General features: G+C 45.1%; 2 protein-coding genes across 5 annotated transcripts in view; both read right to left on the bottom strand.

The window, feature by feature from the left end:
- Nucleotides 1-2234: 2234 nt before the first annotated feature.
- LOC143989263 (uncharacterized) overlaps nt 2235-24980 on the bottom strand; it is a 436678-nt gene continuing 413932 nt past the window's right edge. The window contains exon 7 of the mRNA XM_077489335.1: nt 2235-2364. The gene's annotated coding sequence lies outside the window, so the exon portion shown is untranslated. The remainder of the gene's footprint in view (nt 2365-24980) is intronic.
- The window catches only part of LOC143989261 (uncharacterized), a 45409-nt gene continuing 22663 nt past the window's right edge, over nt 2235-24980 (bottom strand). For 2 of the 4 annotated variants that reach the window (XM_077489331.1, XM_077489332.1), the window contains 4 exons: nt 20612-20761; nt 13736-13885; nt 4812-4961; nt 2235-2398 (listed from right to left, as the gene is read on the bottom strand). In XM_077489331.1, the coding sequence (XP_077345457.1) occupies nt 2394-2398; nt 4812-4961; nt 13736-13885; nt 20612-20761 (455 nt within the window). In that variant the 3' untranslated portion in view covers nt 2235-2393. The remainder of the gene's footprint in view (nt 2399-4811; nt 4962-13735; nt 13886-20611; nt 20762-24980) is intronic. The other 2 variants (XM_077489334.1, XM_077489333.1) reach the window with 2 other exon arrangements.

Here is a 24980-nt window from a genome sequence, read left to right as displayed (position 1 = left end):
GATGACTTAATCCAGAGGGAAAATGGAAGAGAGACCACTATCCAGTGTCCAAATCTGTCCCCCAGATGGGAAGAGAGGATTAAAGCTCAGTTAGCCCGATGGGAGACAAATGTACTCCAAGAATGACTTTGATGTGGGTTGCACCAAGAGTGCTCAACACAGAATTCGGCTGAGTGAAGATACTTTCCAAGAAAGAGCTAGACAAATCCCTTTGTGTGACCTGGTGGACCTTCGGGAACAATTGGCTAAACTGAAGAAGTTGGGGGTCATTCGAGAATTCAGGAGCCCTTACGCCTCTCCTATTGTGGTCGTGAGAAAGAAAGATGGATCCCACTGGATGTGTATTGACTACCGAACTTTCAATCGACTACCCCAGATCAGTACACAACCCCTTGAATAGAAGAGGCCCTGCAATGCCTATCAGGAGCTAAATAGTTCAGTGTTCCGGATCTGAAGAGTGGATATTATCAGATACCCATGCATCCGGACGACCGAGAGAAGACAACCTTTATCAGTCCTCTTTGAATTCGACTGCATGCCACAGGGGTTAATAGGGGCCCCCACCACCTTTCAGAGACTGATGGAGAACACAGTGGGCGACATGAACTTGATAGAAGTGCTCGTGTATCTGGATGATATCATCGTTTTTGGCAAAATGTTGGAGGAGCACGAAGCTCGATTGGAGAAAGTCTTCCAATGATTACACACTGAGAGGCTGAAGTTGTTGTTAGAGAAGTGTCAAATCTATCACACTTCAGTTACGTATCTTGGACATGTAGTCTCAGCCGAGAGAGTGGCCACTGATCCTCAGAAGGACAGTTTCTAATACAGTGCAGATGGTGTACACAGTATCTAGGACAGTTTCTACTACACTTCTGGTGGTGTACATAGTATACAATACAGTGCAGCCGTTGTACAGTTGCTAATACTGTGTACACCGCCTGCACTGTATCTAATACAGTGTGTACAGTTTCTACCACACTTCTGGTGGTACAGTGTTGTGGCACCACCACCCAAGGCCCAATTTTTCTGCTCCTGTTTAACAGAGGCATGTAATTACAATTTTTGATATAATATTTCACAGCAGGGCCCGTTCCTGTGCCCACCAAGAGTATCTGTAAGGGGTTACAGTGTTGTGGAGCCACCACTACCACCACCGCCCAAGGCCCAATTTTTCTGCCCCTGTTTAACAGTGGCACATAATTACAATTCTTGATATAATATTTCACAGCAGGGCCCGTTCCTGCGCCCACAACTGTGAGGGCTTAGTGTTCTAGTACCACCAACACCTAAGGCCCAATTTTCTGCAGATTATATAGGGCAGGCCGTATAGTATATATACTTCTGTTTAGAGTATATAGTTCCTGGGGGCCTGGGGGATCCCCACTCCATTTTGTAAAATATTTGGGTGCAGAGTTTTCCTTAATATCCATCCCAGACCTGAAGAACCTAGTATGGATTTTGGGGGTGACATCCACGCCATTTTTTTTTTGCTATTTTTATCTATATTGCGGGGATCCGACAATTCATTACAGCCGAGAGCAGTTTTAAATTACATTTTTTCCTTTTAGAAATGTCATTTTGCTGTGGCACAGTTAAAACATCAGAAGGATGTGCTACTTTACAGGCATACTAAGGATACCCCCAGGCACAATATATTACAGGAATATTTCACTTTTATTGTTTCACTTTAAGCATTATTAAAATCACTGCTCCCGAAAAAACATTTGTTTTTAAAACTTTGTTTGGCATTGATATATGTCCCGTGGGGCAGGACCCAGGTCCCCAAACACTTTTTAGGCAATAACTTGCATATAAGCCTTTAAAATGAGCACTTTTGATTTTTCACGTTTGTGTCCCATAGACTTTAATGGTAACTTAACTTTACATTTTTTGCCTGTTCGCATGTTCTACTGCAAACCGAACCGGAGGATGTTTGGCTCATCCCTAATCAGAACAAGATGAGTGTCACAAGCTTTCACACCTCCCATGTTCTTGTACAATAAACGTCTGCCATGATACATTCTGTGCTGATTGGATGAGAGTGTCGGAATTACCTGTGTGGCTGGGGTATGTTCCCGACACTCGTTGCGGCTGAGGAAGCCACCAGCTGTGAAATGTCTCCAGCATTACAGAACAACACCAGTGACATGTGACTAACTACTATTAGTTATAGCATGACCTGGATTCATGAGAACCTTCAAAAGTATAGAAAGCACAAAATTATCATGGTGTAGATTGGAATGATCATTTATTAGTCATTGACATTGGTCATTAGTTATTTATTAGTCATTATTAGTCATTGACAGGGTGATGTCCCCACGGGAGAAAAAAAATGAATGCTGTTCTCCTCATCTGGAAGACCTTGTAACTTGTCTTGTCCTGTTGTGACTTCACTCTGGATGAGGAGACAATGAAGGCAGGTATGAGCAATATAATCCAAACAAATTACCAGTCAATATGTCATATAGACAGGGCTGTCTTTAAGGCAGGGCAAAAGGGGCAGCTGCCCTGGGCCCTGTCATTGTTGTGGGGCCCAAAACAGCTGCCTCATACTTGCCAACTATCCAGGTTTAAATTCCCTTGAAGTTTTATTCCTGTGCTGTGTCCTAATATCTGTGTGAAGTGCTGGTACTAATGCTGCCCAGTTCTGCCCTATTGTTGTGTGCAAGTGACTCACCTGCAGGCCCTGTGTTTACATATAAATAACCAGCATTCATATGTAAATAGCGACGACAATACTAACTAAATAGCTGCGGCTGGCGGCATTGATATGTAAATAAAGGTGGCATTCCTATGTATATCATGCTCCCCTGCTGTGAGGAGGTGATGTGCTGTAACCTCTAGCAACTAATCAGTGAGCCACAACCTGTGCTGTAACCTCTAGCAACTAGTCAGTAAGCAGTAATGATATGCTGTAACTGCTGACAACCAATCGCAATTGCTGCCTGATCTAATACAGAAAACTGATTTTAGGTCTATCTGCTATTTATTGTATGTTTCAGAGTAGGTGGAGAGGGAAATTGCATGGGGGGGGGGGGGGGGCAAGAAAATTTTTGCCCAGGGCCCCATCTATATTAAAGACGGACCTACATATAGAAGCATTATTACATGAAAAATGGACACATGGTATTTCAGATTTGGGTAGACACGAGTGGGTTGAATGACTCTCCTGCTTCTTATATCAGAGTTTCCTCCTACCGCTGTGAGACTTCCCCACTGTAGCTTGTAGACTTGGAAAAGAAGGAAGGAGCACCTGATGTCCAAACAAATGCAAGCTTTAGGTAGGTTTAAAAGGTGTTTATTGAAAGTAGCGACATGTACATCAAGCCAACGCGTTTCGGGGAAAACACTCCCCTTCTTCAGGGCTGTTGTTGGTATGCTATGAGGAAGGCTGTATAAGCCGAACACATTGCATATCTGGTGCTTTGTCATTTTACATGTAGCCGCAAAAATAATTTCTTTATTAAGAGTACACTGAGTATCCGGCTTTATACATTATGGACTGTTGCTGCATGCTATTAGATGAGAATGGTTCCCAAACTGGATATATTAATTGCAAGATTTCAGATAGCAGGCTGACCGAGTCCTGACTATACAGTAGCTGCAGAGGCAACAATCTTTCCCATCTAATAGCATGCAGTAACAGCCCTGAAGAAGGGGTAGTCCTTTCCCCTGAAACACGTTGGTTTGATGTACATTATGCTAATTTCAATAAATGCCTTTTAAAGTATTAAATAGGGCATTTTTTTTATTAAAAAAAAATAACAAACATGTTATATTTATATGCTCTATACATTGGTTTTACACACAGCAGCCACCGATCGTCTTCTTCTTCTTGGGTCCCTCACTGGTATTCCTGGCCCCTCCCTCCTGTTTAGTGCCCACATAGCAAGCAGGTTGCTACAGGAGTACCCAAGCAGACTCGCTCCTGAGCCAAAGCGCTGTATATCTAATCACAAAATCTGCCCTGCCCCTGCTCTCTTCTCATTGGCTCACTGGCTGTGATTGACAGTAGCGGGAGTCAATGGCTCCCACTGCTGTTTCAGCCCATGAGGGGGGAGAGACCCAGGTGAGCTGAGGTCCCCGTGCACAGCGCTGGAGGAAGATTGGCTCAGGTAAGTATTGGGGGGCTGCAGCACACAGAAGTTTTTTTTTAGACTGCATGAAGGTAAATAAACCTTTGAGTCTTTACAACCACTTTAAACCTACCTAAAACTCATATATCTCTCTAATTCCTGTCTGATCAATGTTTATAAACAATGTTACTTTCTATCACTATCTCCCATCTGCACTGTATCTAATACAGTATGTACCGTTTCTACTACACTTCCGGTGGTACAGTGTTGTGGCACCATAACTCAAGGCCCAATTTTTCTGCTCCTGTTTAACAGGGGCATGTAATTACAATTTTTTGATATAATAATTCACAGCAGGGCCTGTTCCTGTGCCCACCAAGAGTATCTGTGAGGGGTTACAGCGTTGTGGTGCCACCACCACCACCACCCAAGGCCCAATTTTTCAGCCCCTGTTTAACAGAGGCACATAATTACAATTTGTGATCAATGTTTATAAACAATGTTACTTTGTATCTCTCTATCTCCTGTATGATCAATGTTTATAAACAATGTTTATAAATGTTTATAAACAGTGTTCTAGATGCTTTTCTGCATGCATGTTTTTGGTGCGTTTTTGATGCAGTCGTGTGAACTTCCATCTCCTGTCTGAAAAATATTCATAAATATGTTGCTTTCTCCCTCTCTATCTTACATCTGAATAATGTTTACATCTGATCACAGTCATCCACTTACTGGTGGGTTCCGAGCAACCAAAAGAACAGCCAACGTCACAGCACTTCATTTTCCCGAGACAATCCGAGTCTCCATTACATCTCCTGGGGATGGGGCCTTTACATGGTAAAAGGGTGTTAACCACGGGACAGGTGCCCGGTTTCACCACCACTGCAGGAAAAAACACATTTATCATTATTTTTACAGGGACTTATATTTACCTAGATCTTTACAGATACATTGTACATTCATCAGTCCCGGCCCTCCAGGATATAACAAGGCAATAACTGTCTATACTGAGAATGAGTCTTTACAACCACTTTACGTCTACCTAAAACTCGCATTTCTTTGGACATCGGGTGCTCTTTCCTTCTTTTCCAAATCTACATGTGGAAATGACCGTAAAGCCAAATCGGAAAAGGTAGCAGTTCAAGCCCCAAGAGAGTTCACCGCCACCATCCACCATTGGGAATAACCTAAAAAAAAGGGATTTGTTGCTACTCACCCACACAATTTCCCATCCATTACCAGTGACTGATCCAGTCAGTCCAGTGCGGTCTCCAGCACAAACCAGTTGCCACTGTAGCTTGTGTCTCTGCTTCTCCTTCTAAGCCCCTCCACCAGTTTGTCTTTGCTCATCCCAAGACCATAGCGAGGGTGTTATCCACTCACAGTTTGACTCCTACAAACTTGTCTTTATTCTACATTATGGAGAACCATTAAGGCAGGGTGACACCTTTATTTGGCTTTCTATTGGCCATGGGAGTTAGGTGAAAATGGGACATGTAAAGGGAGCCTAAAGAGGAACTTCACCCACAAGGGTAAGTTCCTGTCTTCCTCCTCTGCCCCCCTTCATCCTCCTATACATTTGTTACTTACTTTATCGTACATCAGGGGACACAGAGCCTTAAGTAATAACTTAATGAGTATATGGGCACCTTCAGGTGATGGACACTGGTATACCCAATCCAGGAAATTCACTCCCTATATATCCCCTCCTCCTTCCAGGAGCACATCAGTTTTTTTGCCAGTGTCTAAGCCCACGTACACACGGTCGGAGATTTTGCCAACCAAATCCATCGGATTTTGCCCATCGGATTTAGTCCGACGGATTGTGTCCGAAACTGTTGCATACACACGGTCAGGCCAAGTTGGCGAAAAATCCGATCTTTCAGAACGTGATGATGTAATTTCGTTACGATGGGACTACATTCAGGCTAGTAGCCAATAGCTTTTATGTAGGAATTTGATCTGAGCATGCGTGGCACTTGGTCCGATGAAAATGCTCTACACATGATCGGATTAGGTCCGTCCGGCCCAGTTGGTCGGGAAATCTTTCCAACATGTTGGAAAATTGGGTCGGACGGAGATTCGGATGGAATCAGTCCGATGCATACCACACACAGTCGGATTATCTGACGACACGGTCCGATAAGACTCATTCCAAAAGATTCTCAGACCGTGTGTACAAGGGCTAAGGTGTTGGTCACGAGTGAAGAAGTGCTCTGAGGAGCTCCAGGAGGGGTCCATGCTGGATTTAAATAGCCTCCACAGACCGGATCCATCCAAAGTGCCACTGCGGCCAAAGTAGATGGTACCCGGGCCTCGTATCCGAAGCACGAGGTTTTGCCTGTAATGCCTCTTTTTGCAGGGCTGGACCCCAGGACCCAGGGCTTTGGTCATGTTACATTACCTAAAAGCTTTTCCTGGTGGGGTGCATTTTACAGGTCCAAGGGACCCGGTCCTTGAAGGTTTGCTAAATGCAGTCCACCGTGATGGGTGAAGGTTGGATTGACTGTTAATTCAGCAAATCTTGCGGTGGTGATAAGGTAAGGGAAGAAACTTAGGAACTAAAAAGTCCATCGATGCTTTCTTCTTTAAGGGAAAAAATGTTGTCATGCCTTAAAATCTCCACTAGAGAGAGTATATGCACATACCTTAAAGCGGTTGTATACTCAAAATGATTACTTTGCATGTCTTTTTGCATATTATTATTACAAACCGATTGCCAGTAGTCATTTTTACTATGTTTCCTTTTCAAGTTAGCGATATTTTGAAGAGTGGAGACGTGTAAAGCGCATGCGCCGTATCCTCGTTCATTCCGGCAAGCCGAGGCCCTGTCGGAAAAATTCATTGTTTATGTTGGGGCTGCGTAATTTTCTGTTGTAGACGTCAGCCCCGACATCCCGCGATGCTTCGTCAAGATTCTTCCCTAAGAGCATCATGGTTAACATGTGACTTGCACGTCACAGAATCAAGGAAAGACAGATGTGCGAGATACAGGGAAGAAGAGGCTTGAATATTTTGATCGTAGTGCACACGTGTGGGATTACGGAGACAAGGATGAACTGTGGGCGGAAATACAAATAGATTCAGACGCAGAAGACCACAGTGGAGATGGCGCGGGCTTATAGGATGAAAAACGGTTTACAAGATCAAGATTATCTACAGTAAGAAAAAAATTTAGATACATATATTATGATCAATCGATTTATAAACACCTTGTCTTTATGAATGTGGTACCGTAATTATAATGTTAGTATTGGAGGGGTTTCTACCGCTTTAATCTGTTGTCTTCACTGTAAAGCTCAATGTCAGTCTGTGTGTGGCGGCAGCAGCTTGTGCAGAGGGATTCCTCTCAGGTAGGAGATCTTCCAAATGCTTCTTTCTCCCCCCTAAAGGGACCAGAGGGTTAGGGAAACATCGGTGGTGTACCCCCTGGCATCACCCCTCCCCCCACTGTGGGGGGTGCGGAGGTCCCGAAGTTTGCTCAGACTGTTTTCTTTACCTGCTGGTGACAGGGCTCTGCCTCTACCCCCCTTTTGTTGAATCTGCGGACCGGAAAGCCGCATTTTTTTTCAAACGAAAGGAGGGGGGCGGGTTTTCAAAGGGGGTGGGGCCTAGGCGAGGATGCACGGCAAGGCTTAACAACCAGCTGGAGCAGTCTCTCCTCCGTTGATAGCGAGGAGAAGCAATCAGGCTGCACACAGGGACACAGGAGCAGTGGGGCACGTAAGGGCTGCAACTGGCATTCCTGATACAGGAAGGACATTTATTCCCAGCAGTAGGCTGAACTTAATAGCGGCCTCAATCTGTCATGACTATGTTAAGCAAGTAGTGCAATTTAATAGTACCTCTGCTTTTGTGCTTAGGACTATGCGTACCAAAAAAGACACCACAAAAAACAAAAAAACTAAAGGTTTCACCCCCAGGCATTAGGAATTCCAGTCGCAAACTGTCACCCTCTCCTGAAATACCAATTATGGCAAGCCAGGGTGAGCCATTGGAACAAATTGATGGTGCAACTGCTTCTCACATCTCAGCCCCTGTATACATGACTGAAGATGTATTTTCCTCCACCCTGCAAGGCCTGGAAGGAAGATTAGAGGCTTTAATCGCATCCTCTATTCAAATGGATAGGAAACATGCTAGATCCCCTCCCCCACTTTAGACCCTTTGCAAGGGGAAGAGTGGGCACAGGATGAGGTGTTACCCTCAGACGATCAGGAGGAAAGACAAACCGATGATTCCTCTGCGGAGAAAACAATGGTAGATTAAGTTTTTTTCAGCCTCGCAATATGAGAAATTGCTGATACAATCTCTTAGGGAGATGGTTCGTTCTACTTTCATGCTACCCCTAATGGAGTCTGCTGAAAGCTTGGTTTCTTCCATAGGTTCTTTAAAACCTTCACAGCCTTTGCATGCATTTCCTGTCCATGCAATACTAGAACAGCTGCGGTTTCCAAAGCGAGCAAAGTCCTTTCCTGTATTAAGAGAGGTATGGACTCCAGAGAGAGAGAGAGAGAGAGAGATACAATTTTGCCCCTGCTCAAATCATTAGTAAGACCTCATCTGGAATATGCAGTTCAGTTTTGGGCACCAGTTCTCAAAAAGGATATCGGGGAACTGGAGAAAGTGCAGAGAAGGGCAACCAAACTGATAAGAGGCATGGAGGAACTCAGCTATGAGGAAAGATTAGAGGAACTGCATTTATTCTCTCTTGATAAGAGGAGATTAAGGGGGGATATGATCAACATGTACAAATATATAAGGGGTCCATATAGTGAACTTGGTGTTGAGTTATTCACTTTACAGTCAACAAAAAAGGACAAGGGGGCACTCTTTACGTCTAGAGGAAAAGAGATTTCATCTCCAAATACGGAAAGGTTTCTTCACAGTAAGAGCTGTGAAAATGTGGAATAGACTCCCTGCAGAGTTGGTTCTGGCCAGCTCAGTGGATTGCTTTAAGAAGGGCCTGGATTATTTCCTAAGTGTACATAATATAACTGGGTACTAACATTTTTAGGTAAAGTTGATCCGGGGAAAATCCGATTGCCTCTCAGGGGATCAGGAAGGAATTTTTTCCCCTGCTTTAGCAAATTGGATCATGCTCTGCTGGGGTTTTTTGCCTTCCTCTGGATCAACTGTGGGTATAGAATTGGGTATATGGGATTGTATGATATTATACATTTTTATTTTTTTTATTTTTTTTGTGTGGTTGAACTTGATGGACATGTGTCTTTTTTCAACCTGACTAACTATGTAACTATGTAACAGCATATTTACGCTGAATGGGATCACCTGGATAAGCATTTTCTTTCTCCAAAGAGATTTTCAGTTCTCTATCCAATGGAGGAGAAATTCAATGAAAAATGCAAGATACCAGCAGTTGACGCTGCGATTTCCAGTGTGAATAAAAGTCTAACTTGTCCAGTAGACAATACACAAATGCTTAAGGATCCAGCAGATAAAAGGTTGGAATTCCTGTTAAAATCTGCTTTTTCCTTGGCAGGTGCCGTTACTCAGCCTGCAGTCGCTGCAATAGGCGTCTGTCAATCCCTAAAGGATCAATTTAGACAGGTCCTTAAAGAGGTTCATGCACAACAAGCCCGGAAATTGGCCGTACTACCAAAAGCATTATGCTTTGCCATTAAAGATTCTATTCACCAGGCGTCCTGCCTTATGCTTATGCTTGTACATATGTGTAGAATCCTGTGGTTAAAAAATTGATCAGCTGAAGCTCCTGACTGGGTTCCCTTTTCATGGGGAATCTGCTATTTGGGGATGATTTGGACAAATACATCCAAATTTCTAGTGGGAAAAGTACTCTTTTTTTGGTCTCTTCAGCCTGACATTCTTTGGGCTATTTGCCAAAGATGGAGGACTCTGGACGTAGATCTTCTAGCATCCAGATTCAACATGAAGTTAGTCAACTTTGTGTCCAGTACAAGGGATCCATTCGCATGTGGAACAGATGCGTTGGTGTCCCCGTGGGATCAGTGGGATCTGATCTATGCATTTCCCCCTATTCAGTTGCTGCCTCGACTTCTTTGCAGCATCAGGCTGGAAAGAAAGCCAGTAATTCTGGTAGCACCAGCATGGCCCAGAAGGCCATGGTATGTAGAAATCATAAAGATGGCAGTGGAGGGTCCATGATCCCTCCTACTATGGCCAGACCTACTCTCACAGGAGGCGATATTCCATCCTATATTCCAACGCTAAATTTAACGACTTGACTATTGAAATCCACATTCTGAAGAAACGTGGGCTTTCCGGGTCAGTTATCTCTACCTTGATTAATGCAAGGAAGCCAGCTTCCAGGACTATATATTATAAAGTCTGGAGGGCTTATGTTTCCTAGTGTGAATCCAAGGGTTGGCACCCTCGGAGGTATATCATAGGCAGAATTCTTGCCTTTCTACAGTTAGGAGTAGAGATGAAGTTGGCCTTGAGTACTGTTAAGGGCCAAGTCTCAGCTTTATCGGTCTTATTTCAAAGACCGCTTGCTACACATTCTTCAGTCCGGGGTTTTATGCAAGGGGTGATGTGGCTTAATCCGCCAGTCAAACCTCCTTTGAACCGTTGGGACTTGAACTTAGTTTTGTCAGTGTTACAAAAACAGCCATTTAAACCGATACAACATATTCCCTTAGTCCTTCTGACAAGGAAGTTTGTATTTTTGGTTGCTATATCCTCAGCAAGGAGGGTTTTTCAGAATTGGCTGCTCTTTCTTGTAAAGAAACATACTTGATTATTCATGAGGACAGAGTGATGTTATGCCCTCGTCCAGACTTTTTGCCAAAAGTGGTTTCAGATTTTCACCTGAACCAAGATATTGTACTGCCTTCGTTTTTTCCAAAACCATGTTCCAGGGAAGAGAAGTCACTACATTGTCTTGATGTGGTGAGAGCAGTGAAAATCTATTTAAAGACAACTGCTCAGATTAGAAAGACTGATGTCTTATTTATTCTGGCAGAGGGTCCTAAGAAAGGCCAGGCAGCATCAAAATCCACTGTCGCTAAGTGGATTCGGAAAGTTATATTTCAGATTTATAATTTAAGGGGCAAGATTTCCCCTTTCCAAGTCAAAGTGCAGTCAACCAGGGTGGGTACTGCTTCTTGGGCAGTGCGTCACCAGGCCTCCATGGCTCAGATCTGTAAGGCCACAACTTGGTCTCCGGTACATAAATTCACCAAGTTTTATCAAGTGGATGTAAGGAGGTATGAGGATATTGCCTTCGGGCCCAGTGTGCTGCAGGCAGCAGTATAGGTCCTCAGGTCTGGGGATACCCTGTGAGTTGTGTCTCCCTCCCTTCAAATAGCATTGCTATGGGACATCCCATTAAGTTATTACTTAAGGCTCTGTGTCCCATGATGTACGATAAAGAAAATAGGATTTTTGATAACAGCTTACTTGTAAAATCCTTTTCTTGGAGTACATCATGGGACACAGGGGTTCCTACCCTCTTTTTGGGGTTTAAGTATATTGCTTTGCTACAAAAACTGATGTGCTCCTGGAAGGAGGAGGGGATATATAGGGAGGGAACTTCCTGGATTGGGTATACCAGTGTCCATCACCTGAAGATGCCTATATACCCATTAAGTTATTACTCAAGGCGCTGTGTCCCATGATGTACTCCAAGAAAAGGATTTTACAGATAAGCCGTTATAAAAATCCTATTTTTTTTTGGGGGGGGGTACGGGTACCTGATTTTGACAGGTATCCATTCCTCCACTTTTGGTCAGATCGCAATGTCCGCCAGCGACCCACGGTCGCTCCTCAGGGAGCCAGAACGGGGATCTGACAATGTAAACAGACAGATCCCCGTACTGTCAGGGAAGTAGAGAGAGAGATCTGCTGTTCCTAGTGATCAGGAACAGCGACCTCTCTCCTCTTTCAGTCAGTCCCCTCTCCCCATAGTTAGAAACACTTAACCCCTCGATCACCCCCTAGTGTTAACCCTTTCCCTGCCCGTGACATTTATGCAGTAATCAGTGGATATTTTTAGCTCTGATTGCTGTATAAATGTCACTGGTTAGAAAAAAGTGTCCGATCTGTCTGCCGCAATGTCGCAGTCCCACTAAAAATCCTTGATCACCGCCATTACTAGTGAAAAAAAAATGAATAATAAAAATGGCATAAATATATCCCCTATATTGTAGACGCTTTAACTTTTGTGCAAACCAAGAAATATACACTTATTTTTTTTACTTCCTGCCCTTGAAGAGGAAGGGAGGTATCTGGGTAATGGTTGTCAATGTGGTAAGTGTGGATTGGCTACATATACCTCACACTTACCCCTTCTCTGTCATTCTGAATAAAGAGGACTTACAAATTATGTACACCTTTTCCTGTCATAGTCTTGTTTAATCTTCTCCTGCAACCAACCAACTTGTTATAATTTGTATTATATGATTAAAAGGGTGTCTTTGGAGGCAGGAGGGGTGTCTTTTGGACTCTAGTATATGGACGTCATGCCAGTCCTGTGCCTCCGACCTTTGGTGCCTGTGCATATATACTGGCAGCCGGAGAGGCAGCACTTCTGTTCACCTTTACAATCCTGGTCAGTGTTGGATTGACGACACTCCTTGGGTATCTCCTGCAGAGAGCAGGGCACGATGGGTATTGGCAATCTGGGACATGATAACAGCAATGTGTAGGGTCATCTTATCTGTTTTCTTAAGCCCCTTTCACACTAACGGTCTGATCGAGTCCACCTGTCCATTTTGTGGGAGGACCTGAAATGACCCTCCCTTCTCCTCTATGGAGTGGCGGGTGTAAGTGGACATGTGTCTGTTTACACCCACCTACATCTAATCTGCTAAAAATGAATGGATGAGGTTCTGTTACCCTTCATCTGGGTGGATCTGATGCAAGTCGGGATCCGTTTACATCCGACTGTCCATAGAGGAGAGCAGGCTGTGTCCGTGTCTACTCTGCATAAGCGGAGTGGACATGGACCAGCTATCCGCCTTCTCAGTGGAGGATCAGTAGACAGATTCCCCGCTGAGCAAGTGGCCTCCTGATGGAGTATGGCCCATGTGAAAGGGGCCTTAACCTCAAAAGGGTGGCCTGATGTCTCAAAAATGTATGCTGCCATCCCATCTGATCAAGGTTTATAAACAATGTTACTTTGTATCTCTCTATATCCTGTCTGATCAATGTTTATAAACCATGTTACTTTGCATTTCTCTATCTCCTGTCTGAAAAATATTTGTAAATATGTTTCTTTCTACCTCTCTATCTTACATCTGAATTTTTATAAACACTGTGTGAGATGTCCTTTTTTGACAGCAGCAGCTTCTAAAGCTGCTGTATTTACACAGGAACTCCCTGCTGTCATTTTGACAGCCATTAGTGGCAAATGAGATGGGGAACAGCAGCGAGGAAGAAGGACAGGATGTACTACACACACCCTGTTTACTCCCAGTGTGTACAACTGGATGGACGCTTTTACAAAGCTGCTAAAAGCTGGATGAAAGCTCTGCAAAGGCTTTGTAAAAACTTGCTGTACACATTGTTCTTATATAAGCTGCACTGGGAGAAGGAAAGGAAGGATCGGATTATTGGCTCCTAGGGGCAATACTGACAGTTCCACCCTCACATTTGGGGAAGATCTGGTCTGTACCGGGCCACTATATATCTTATCACAGTCATCCACTTACCGATGGGTTCCTGGCAATCAGCAGAACAGCTCGTTTTACAGCATTTCTTTGTCCCGCGACAATCCGAGTCTATGTTACAATTCCTGTGGAGGGGGAACCTACATGCTGCAAGGGTTTTAACCACGGGACAGGTGCCCGGTTTCACCACCTCTGCAGGAAAAAACACATTTATTATTATTATTACTATTATTTTTTATAGGTAGTTATATTTACCTAGCGCTTTACAGATACATTGTACATTCATCAGTCCCGGCCCTCCAGGATATAACAAGGCAATAACTGTCTATACTGAGAATGAGTCTTTACAACTACTTTAAGTCTACCGAAAACTCGCATTTCTTTGGACATCGGGTGCTCATTCCTTCTTTTCCAAATCTACATGCGGAAATGACCGTAAGGCTGAATCAGAAAAGGTAGCAGCCCAAGCCCCAAGAGAGTTCACCGCCACCATCCACCATTGGGCATAACCTACTGGAAAGGGATTTCTTCCTACTCACCCACACAATTTCCCATCCATTACCAGTGACTGATCCAGTCAGTCCAGCGCGGTCTCCAGTACAAACCAGTTACCACTGTAGCTTGTGTCTCTGCTTCTCCTTCTAAGCCCCTCCACCAGTTTGTCTTTGCTCATCCCAAGACCATAGCGAGGGTGTTATCCACTCACAGTTTGACTCCTACAAACTTGTCTTTATTCTACATTATGGAGAACCATTAAGGCAGGGTGACACCTTTATTTGGCTTTCTATTGGCCATGGGATTTAGGTGAAAATGGGACGTGTAAAGGGAGCCTAAAGAGGAACTTCAGCCAAAAGGGGAAGTTCCTCTCTTCTTCCTCTTTCCACCCCCCCTCCTCCTTTACATTTAGCACTTTTTTATGGGGGGGGGGGCCGGGACCTGATTTTGACAGGTATTCATTCCTCCACTTCTGGTCAGATCGCAATGTCCACCGGCAAACCCGTGATCGCTCCTCAGAGAACCAGAATGGGGATCTGTCAATGTAAACAGACAGACCCCCGTTCTGACAGGGAAGTAGAGAGAGATCTGCTGTTCCTAGTGATCGGGAACAGCGATCTCTCTCCTCCTCCAGTCAGTCCCCTTCCCTCACTGTTAGAAACACCTCCCTAGGGAACACTTAACCCCTTGATCTCCCCCTAGTGTTAACCCCTTCCCTGCCAGTGACATTTATAAAGTAATCAGTGGCTATTTTTAGCTCTGATCACTGTATAAATGTCACTGGTCCCAAAAAAAGTGTCTAAAGTGTCAGATCTGTCTGCTGCAATGTCGCAGTCATGCTAAAAATCGCTGATCACCTCCATTACTAGTAAAAAAAAAAAAATGCCATAAATCTATCCCCTATTTTGTAGATGCTAAAACTTTTGCGCAAACCAATCAATATACGCTTATTGCGATTTTTTTTTTTTATACCAAAAATATGTAGAAGAAATTTTGACCTAAACTGATGAAGACATTTTTTTGGGGGGGATATTTATTATAGGAAAAAGTAAAAAATATTATTTTTTTTTTACAAAATTGACGCAATTTTTTTGTTTATTGCGCAAAAAATAAAAACCGCAAATGTGATCAAATACCACCAAAAGAAAGTTCTATTTGTGGGGAAAGAAGGACATCAGTTTTGTTTTGGGTACAGCGTTGCACGACAGCTCCAATTGTCAGGTAAAGCAATGCAGTGCCGTATTGCAAAAGATGGTCTGGTCATTCAAGGGGTAAATCCTTCCGGGGCTGAAGTGGTTAAGGTTGCAAGGGTGTTATGAGTGCACCTTTCAGAGGACTAACAGAAATGATCCCTACCCTTCCATGACTTCCTTCCAACAACTTGGTTTACTTCCTGCCCTGGAAGAGGAAGGGAGGTATCTGGGTAATGGTTGTCAGTGTGGTAAGTGTGGATTGGCTACATATACCTCACACTTACCCCCAGGGCCGTCTTTAATATTGATTGGACCCTGGGCAAAAAAATTCTTGCCCCCCCCCCCCCCCCATGCAATTTCACTTTCCACCTGTTCTGAGACATACAATAAATAGCAGCTAGACTTAAAGTCAGTTTACTGTATCAGATCAGGAAGCAATTCGCAATTGGTTGCCAGTGGTTACAGCATATCATTACTGCTTAATGACTGGTTGCTAGAGGTTACAGCACACATTACGGCTCACTGATTAGTTTCTAGAGGTTACAGCAAATCATTTCTGCTTGTTAATTGGTTGCTAGAGATTACTGTACAGTAATACGGCTCACTGAATGGTTGATAGAGGTTACAGCACATCATCTCATTAATGCAGTGGGCAATGATATACATATGACTGCCACCATTATTTACACATCAATGCCGCCAGCCACAGCTATTTGGTATGTAATGCCGCCACCTTTTACATATGAATGCTGGTTATTTACATGTAAACACAGGGTCTGCAGGTGAGTCATCTGTACACAACAATAGGGCAGAGTTGGGCAGCTGTAGTAGCAGCACTTCACACTGAGATATCGGGACAAAGCACAGGACTAAAACTTCAAGGGACAAGGGAATTTAAACTGAGACAGTTAGCAAGTATGGGGCAGCTGCTTTGGGCCCCACAACAATGACAGGGCCCAGGGCAGCTGCCCCTTTTGCCCTGCCTTAAGGACGGCCCTGCTTACCCCTTCTCTGTCATTCTGAATAAAGAGGATTTACAAATTATGTGCACCTTTTCCTGTCATAGTCTTGTTTAATCTTCTCTTGCAACCAACTTGTTAAAAAAGTTGTATTTTATCATTAAAAGGATGTCTTTGGAGGCAGGAGGGGTGACTTTTGGACTCTGGTATATGGACGTCATGCCAGTCCTGTGCCTCCTACCTTTGGTGCCTGTGCATATATACTGGCAGCTGGAGAGGCACCACTTCTGTTCACCTTTACAATCCTGGTCAGTGTTGGATTGATGAGGCTCCTTGGGTATCTCCTGCAGAGAGCAGGGCACGATGGGTATTGGCAATCTGGGACATGATAACAGCAATGTGTAGGGTCATCTTATCTGTTTTCTTAAGCCCCTTTCACACTAGCGGTCTGATCGAGTCCACCTGTCCATTTTGTGGGAGGACGAGAAATGACCCTCCATTATCCTCTATGGAGTGGCGGGTGTAAGTGGACATGTGTCTGTTTACACCCACCTACATCTAATCTGCTAAAAATGAATGGATGGGGTTCTGTTACCCTTCATCTGGGTGGATCAGATGCAAGTCGGGATCCGTTTACATCCGACTAGACATGTGCATTTGTTTTTGTCCGAATGCATTTTCGTCCAAATTTCAGCTATTTTCGTTTTCGTTTTGACAAACGATAACGAAAGCACAGAATCCGAAAAACGAAAGATCCGACATAAATAAATGCTTTATTTTCGTTTTCATTGTTACAACAGTTCGATATAGAATAGGAGATTCAACGTGACTCTGACAATAACAATCTGTGTCTATTGAACCTGTGGTCGAATGTGCCTAACCTTACCTCTATTAGTCCAAGATTATATAGAGAAAATATTCGACAGAGAAAAAAGATTTGACAGAGAGAAAAGATTCTGCAAGTTACTGTCCTAAAAAGTGTTTGGGGTCCTGCCCCAGGGGACATGTATCAATGCAAAAAAAAGTTTTAAAAACGGCCGTTTTTTCGGGAGCAGTGATTTTAATAATGATTAAAGTGAAACAATAAAAGTGTAATATTCCTTTAAATTTCGTACGGGGGGGGGGGGGGGTGTGTCTATAGTATGCCTGTGAAGGGGCGCATGTTTCTGGTGCTTAGAACTGTCCCTGCACAAAGTGTCATTTATGCAGGAAAAAAAGTTCTTTAAAATCACTCGCAGCTATTATGAATTGTCGGCTCCGTAATACAGAGAACACTCATTGAAAGTCATTGATAAAAAAAAATAAATAAATAAAAAAGCGTGGGAGTCCCCCAAATTCAATTACCAGGCCCTTCAGGTCTGATATGGATATTAAGGGGAACCCCGCGTCAAATTAAAAAAAAAATTGATGTGGGGTTCCCCCTAAAAATCCATACCAGACCCTTTATCCGAGCACGCAACCTGGCAGGCCGCAGGAAAAGAGGGGGGGGGACGAGAGAGCGGCCCCCCCTCCCTCCTGAACCGTACCAGGCCACATGCCCTCAACATTGGGAGGATGCTTTGGGGGTCTGTGACCCCTCAAAGCACCTTGTCCCCATGTTGATGAGGACAAGGGCCTTATCCCCACAACCCTGGCTGGTGGTTGTGGGGGTCTGCGGGCGGGGGGCTTATCAGAATCTGGAAGCCCCCTTTAACAAGGGGACCCCCAGATCCCGGCCACTCCCTGTTTGAAATGGTAAGGGGGTACAAAAGTACCCCTACCATTTCACAAAGAAAGTGTAAAAAATTGTTAAATAAGACAAACACACTTTTGAAAAATTCCTTTATTAAAAAAAAATAAAAATAAAAAAAAGATTCCAGCGGTGGTAATCCACTCTTGCTATCCAGCGACGGACGATCATCTCTCCGGGGTCCAGCGATGGCTCATCTGAATCAGCGCAGCGAATCCATCCATCTTCTGTCTCCACTGAGGAGACACTGCGGGGATTCTGGCGGCCTGACGTTTGTTATATGCGGAGGGCGGGGCCACCCGTCACCTGACCCCAACCCCCTCTGACGCAAGGGGAAACCCGGGGTTCCCCATGACGTATGGGTGACCCCGCACCCCTCTGATGTAACACAGGCAGGTTTCCTGCCGGAATCTCCGCAGTGTCTCCTCAGTGGAGACAGAAGATGGATGGATTCGCTGCGCTGATTCAGATGAGCCATCGCTGGACCCCGGAGATCCGTCGCTGGATAGCAAGAGTGGATTAGCACCGTTGGAATCTTTTTTTTATTTTTTTTTATTTTTAATAAAGGAATTTTTCAAAAGTGTGTTTGTCTTATTTAACAATTTTTTACACTTTCTTTGTGAAATGGTAGGGGTACTTTTGTACCCCCTTACCATTTCAAACAGGGGGGGCTGGGATCTGGGGGTCCCCTTGTTAAAGGGGGCTTCCAGATTCTGATAAGCCCCCCGCTCGCAGACCCTCACAACCACTGGCCAGGGTTGTGAGGATGAGGCCCTTGTCCTCATCAACATGGGGACAAGGTGCTTTGAGGGGTCACAGACCCCCAAAGCATCCTCCCAATGTTGAGGGTATGTGGCCTGGTACGGTTCAGGAGGGAGGGGGGGCGCTCTCTCGTCCCCCCCTCTTTTCCTGCGGCCTGCCAGGTTGCGTGCTCGGATAAAGGGTCTGGTATGGATTTTTAGGGGGACCCCCACATCAATTTTTTTTTATTTGACACGGGGTTCCCCTTAATATCCATACCAGACCTGAAGGGTCTGGTATGGATATTTAGGGGGAACCCCATGTCAATTTTTTTTTTAAATTTGACGCAGGGTTCCCCTTAATATCCATACCAGACCTGAAGGGCCTGGTAATTGAATTTGGGGGACCCTCTCGCTTTTTTTTTATTTTTTTATTTTTTTATCAATGACTTTCAATGAGTGTTCTCTGTATTACGGAGCCGACAATTCATAATAGCTGCGAGTGATTTTAAAGGACTTTTTTTCCTGCATAAACGACACTTTGTGCAGGGACAGTTCTAAGCACCAGAAACATGCGCCCCTTCACAGGCATACTATAGACATCCCCCCACTACGAAATTTAAAGGAAAAAACTGCCGTTTTTAAAACTTATTTTTGCATTGATACATGTCCCCTGGGGCAGGACCCGGGTCCCCAAACACTTTTTAGGACAGTAACTTGCAAATTAGCCTTTAAAATTAGCACTTTAGATTTTGAACGTTGGAGTCCCATAGACTTTAATAGGGTTCTAAAGTTCACACGAATTATGCTATATACTACCTCTGTCGAATCTTCTTTATACATTTGACAGACACCATAAGCCTTCAAAGACAGATTCGACCGTAATTCATGTGGATTTTCGGACGAATGCAATTTTTGAACGAAAAACTAAATAAATAAAAACTAATTTCGGGAGTAACTAAATAAATTCATTTTTCGGACGAAAACGAAATTCCGAAACAAAATTTTTTACTCTGCACATGTCTACATCTGACTGTCCATAGAGGAGAGCAGGCTGTGTCCGTGTCTACTCTGCATAAGCGGAGCAGACACGGACCAGCTATCCGCCTTCTCAGTGGAGGATCAGCAGACAGATTCACCGCTGAGCAAGTGGCCTCCTGATGGAGTACGGCCCATGTGAAAGGGGCCTTAACCTCAAAAGGGTGGCCTGATGTCCCAAAAATGTATGCTGCCATCCCATCTGATCAATGTTTTTAAACAGTGTTACTTTGTATCTCTCTATATCCTGTCTGATCAATGTTTATAAACCATGTTACTTTGTATGTCTCTATCTGCTGTCTGAAAAATATTTGTAAATATGTTTCTTTCTACCTCTCTATCTTACATCTGAACAATGTTTATAACCATGTGTGAGATGTCCTTTTTTGACAGCAGCAGCTTCTAAAGCTGCTGTATTTACACAGGAACTCTCTGCTGTCATTTTGGCAGCCATTAGTGGCAAATGAGATGGGGGAACAGCAGTGAGGAAGAAGGACAGGATGTACTACACACACCCTGTTTACTCCCAGTGTGTACAACTGGATGGACGCTTTTACAAAGCTGCTAAAAGCTGGATGAAAGCTCTGCAAAGGCTTTGTAAAACTTGCTGTACACATTGTTCTTATACAATCTGCACTGGGAGAAGGAAAGGAAGGATCGGATTATTGGCTCCTAGGGGCAATACTGACAGTTCCACCCTCACATTTGGGGAAGATCTGGTCTGTACCGGACCACTATATATCTTATCACAGTCATCCACTTACCAATGGGTTCCTTGCAATCAGCAGAACAGTCTGTTTCACAGCATTTCTTTGTCCCGGGACAATCCGGGTCTAGGTAACAATTCCTGTGGAGGAGGAACCTACATCCTGTAAAGGTTTTAACCACAGGACAGGTGCCCGGTTTCACCACCTCTGCAGGAAAAAAACATTTATCATTATTATTATTACTATTATTTTTTACAGGTAGTTATATTTACCTAGCTCTTTACAGATACATTGTACATTCATCAGTCACGGCCCTCCAGGATATAACAAGGCAATAACTGTCTATACTGAGAATGAGTCTTTACAAACACTTTAAGTCTCCTTTCACATGGGGCGGATCAGTGATTATCCCCACCATGGATATCCGCTTGCACAGCGGGGATTGCCGGAGCGATCTCCGCTGAGCAGGCAGAGGACAGGTCCGTCTCTGCACACTGCACAGGGATGGACCTGTCACAGCGCCGCTCTCCCCTATGGGAGATCGGGTGACAACGGACCGCAGTGTCCATCGACACCCGATCTGATGACGGATAGAAAAATAGCTTTTTCCTCCGTCACACTTTTTCGGATCGGAGCGGCTCGGATGTCAGCGGACATGTCACCGCTGACATCCGACGCTCCATAGAGCTCTATGGAGCATCCGTTCAGGTCCCCCTGAAAAAACTGACAGACGGACCTGAACGGATCGTCCGTGTGAAAGGACCCTAAACCTACCTAAAACTCGCATTTCTTTGGACATCGGGTGCTCTTTCCTTCTTTTCCAAGTCTACATGCGGAAATTAACGTAAGGCCGAATCGGAAAAGGTAGCAGCCCAAGCCCCAAGAGAGTTCACCGCCACCATCCACCATTGGGCATAACCTACTAGACACTAGGGATGAGCCGAACACCCCCCGGTTCGGTTCGTACCAGAACTTTCGTACGGACCCCACGTTCGTTACGAACATTAGAACCCCATTGAAGTCTATGGGACTCGAACGTTCGAAATGAAAAGTGCTAATTTTAACGGCTAATATGCAAGATACTGTCCTAAAAAGGGTTTGGGGACCTGGCTCCTGCCCCAGGGGACATGGGTCAATGCCTAAAATGTTTTTAAAAATGGCCGTTTTGGCGGGAGCACTGATTTTAATGACGATTAAAGTGAAAAAAAAAAGTGAAATATTCCTGTAAATATGGTGCCTGGGGGGTGTCTGTAGTATGCCTGTGAAGTGCCACGTGTTTCCCGTGTTTAGAACAGTCCCTGCACAAAATGACATTAAACGGAAATAACACCATTTAAAACTGCTTGCGGTTTTAATGTTATATCTGGTTCCTGCAATATGGTTGAAAATCATTCAGAAAAATGGCATGGGTAGCCCTCCCTGCCCATTACCAGCCTATTTGGGTCTTGTACGCATATTAAGGGGAACCCTGTACCCATATTAAAAAAAAGAAATGCATGTGGCCCCCAGGCCCTATATACTCAGAACAGCAGTATACAGGCGGTGCAAACAAGACAGGGACTGTGCAGGTTTGTTGTGTTAAGTTGAATCTGTTTGTAATTTTCAACTGGTACATTTTTAAAGTGTAGCTCCAGTCAAAAAAACTATTTTTAAGCTTTTTGGAAAACATAGGGAAGGGTTATCACCCCTGTATAATTTGTTTTGTCGTCCATCTTTTTTCATCTCACTTGCTGTTGTCTCCTTCCGTTTGCAAGTAGGAGATGTTTGTAAGTTGGATGTTTGAAAGTAGGGGCCTGCCCTATATGCTCTGCAGAAATGGCGGAACAAGGTGTTGGTTTTGCCACAACATTGTAAGCCCTCAAAGTGACTCTTGGTAGGCGCTGGAGCGCCCTGCTGTGAACGATTATATCAAGAATTGTAATTACATGCCATTGTTGAACAGTGGTAGAAAAATTGACCTTTGGTGGTTGTGGTGCTGGTGCCACAACACTATAAGTCCTCACCGTTACTCTGGGTGGGCACAGGAAGGGGCCCTCCTGTGAAATATTATATCAAGAATTGTAATTACATGTCCCTGTTAAACAGGGGCAGAAAAATTTGGCATTAGGCACTGCTGCTGGTGCCATCACACTGCAACCTCTGCCATGTACTCTAGTTTTATTGCAGGAATTAGCCCTGCTGCAAAGCATTGCATCAAAAATTGTACTTAAACGCCCCTGTTAAACAGGGGCAGAAAAATTGGGCCTTAGTCACTGGTGCTGGTGCCACCACACTGCAACCTCTTCCATATACTCTAGTTTTATTGCAGGAATTAGCCCTGCTGCAAAGCATTGCATCAAAAATTGTACTTAAACGCCCCTGTTAAACAGGGGCAGAAAAATTGGGCCTTAGGCACTGGTGCTGGTGCCACCACACTGCAACCTCTGCCATATACTCTAGTTTTATTGCAGGAATTAGCCCTGCTGCAAAGCATTGCATCAAAAATTGTAATTAAACGCCCCTGTTAAACAGGGGCAGAAAAATTGGGCTGCTGGCATCACCCAGAACCAAAAATGTTCTTCCAACATATCAGCGGAGGAGGAAGAGGATAGACAATCAACATAACAGGACAGTCACTCAGCATCAGCATAGGCAGTCTTGAAGGGATGTGGTATTTCAAAAAAAATTATTCGGTTACATCAGCTTCAGGTGCTTGGTAGCTGTGGGTGATCCAAGACTGATTCATCTTGATGAAGGTCAGTCGATCAACTGATTCGGTGGACAGGCGCACCCTGTGATCGGTAACAAAGCCACCAGCAGCACTGAAGGTGCGTTCCGAAAGAACGCTGGATGCAGGACAGGCCAGTAGCTCAATTGCATACTGTGCAAGCTCTGGCCAGTGATCCATCCTCAAGACCCAGTAAGCCAGAGGATTTTCGGTGGGAAAGGTGTCCAAGTCTGACCTTGCCCCTAGGTATTCCTGCACCATGTAAATCAGACGCTGGCGATGGGTGCTGGAACCGATCATACCTTGGGGCTGCGGACTAAAAAATTGTCTGAAAGCATCAGTCAGACGGCCACCTTCTCCACCGCTCCTTCTGACCGATGCCTCAGCAACACGTTGTCCAGGAACAGGAGTTTGTAACCTCCCAGTCTCTGGGAACGCGTTGCACAGAGCTTTCTGCAAGGCCTCCCGGAGATGTCTCATCCTCTGCTCCCTCTGCGATGGCAAGATAAGGTCGGCAACCTTACCCTTGTACCGTGGATCAAGGAGAGTGGCCAGCCAGTAATGGTCCCTCTCCTTGATCCGAAGAATACGAGGATCCTTCCGCAGGCTTTGCAGGATCAGGGAGGCCATGCAGCGTAGGTTAGCTGAGGCATTCGGTCCGGAGTCCTCTGGGTCACTAAGGACAACATGATCCGCAGCTACCTCCTCCCAGCCACGTACAAGTCCACGTGTTTCTTGGGACTGTAAATCATCCCTACAAGACTGCTGCTGCTGATGCTGAGTGCCAGCCTCCACCTCCATGCTGACACAATCATCCTCCTCCTCCTCTTCCTCCTCCTCATCCTCTTCCTGTGTGATGGGTGGCACAGCAGGAACACTGTCTGGATAAAGGGGGCCTTGAGAGGCAAGGAAGTCCTCCTCTTCCTGCCTCTGTTCTGCCTCAAGTGCCCTGTCCATTATTCCACGCAGCGTATGCTCCAAGAGGTGGACAAGAGGTACAGTGTCACTGATGCATGCACTGTCACTGCTCACCATCCTTGTGGCCTCCTCAAACGGTGACAGGACAGTGCATGCATCCCTGATCATGCCCCACTGGCGTGGTGAGAAAAAACCAAGCTCCCCTGACCCTGTCCTGGTGCCGTAGTCGCACAGGTACTCATTGATGGCCCTCTGCTGCGTGTGCAGCCGCTGCAGCATGGCCAATGTTGAGTTCCATCTGGTGGGCATGTCACATATAAGGCGGTTCTTGGGCAGGTTCAACTCCTTTTGGAGCTCAGCCAGCCGAGCACAGGCATTAAATGATCGGCGGAAATGCACACAGACTTTCCTGGCCTGCTTCAGGACATCCTGTAAGCCGGGGTACCTGCCCAAGAACCGCTGCACCACCAGGTTAAGGACGTGAGCTACACAGGGCACATGGGTCAGTTGTCCCTGTCGGAGGGCGGAGAGGAGGTTGGTGCCATTGTCGCAAACCACCATTCCTGGCTTAAGCTGGCGTGGCGTCAACCACCTCTCGGCCTGCCCCTGCAGAGCTGACAAAACATCCGCCCCAGTGTGGCTCCTGTCCCCCAAACAAACCAGCGCAAGCACGGCATGGCATCGTTTTGCCTGCGTACTTGCGTAGCCCCTGGAACGCCTACGGAGCACCGCTGGTTCTGAGGACAGAGCACTGGAAGAGGCCATGGAGGAAGAAGAAGAGGAGGGGGTGGAGGAGAGAGG

The sequence above is a fragment of the Lithobates pipiens genome, unplaced genomic scaffold (genome assembly GCF_037356315.1).
Source record: "Lithobates pipiens isolate NorthernLeopardFrog02 unplaced genomic scaffold, aLitPip1_a1.2 Scaffold_18, whole genome shotgun sequence".
NCBI lineage: Eukaryota > Metazoa > Chordata > Amphibia > Anura > Ranidae > Lithobates > Lithobates pipiens.
Note: the sequence above shows the minus strand (reverse complement) of the source record. Positions and strands in the feature narration are given on the sequence as shown.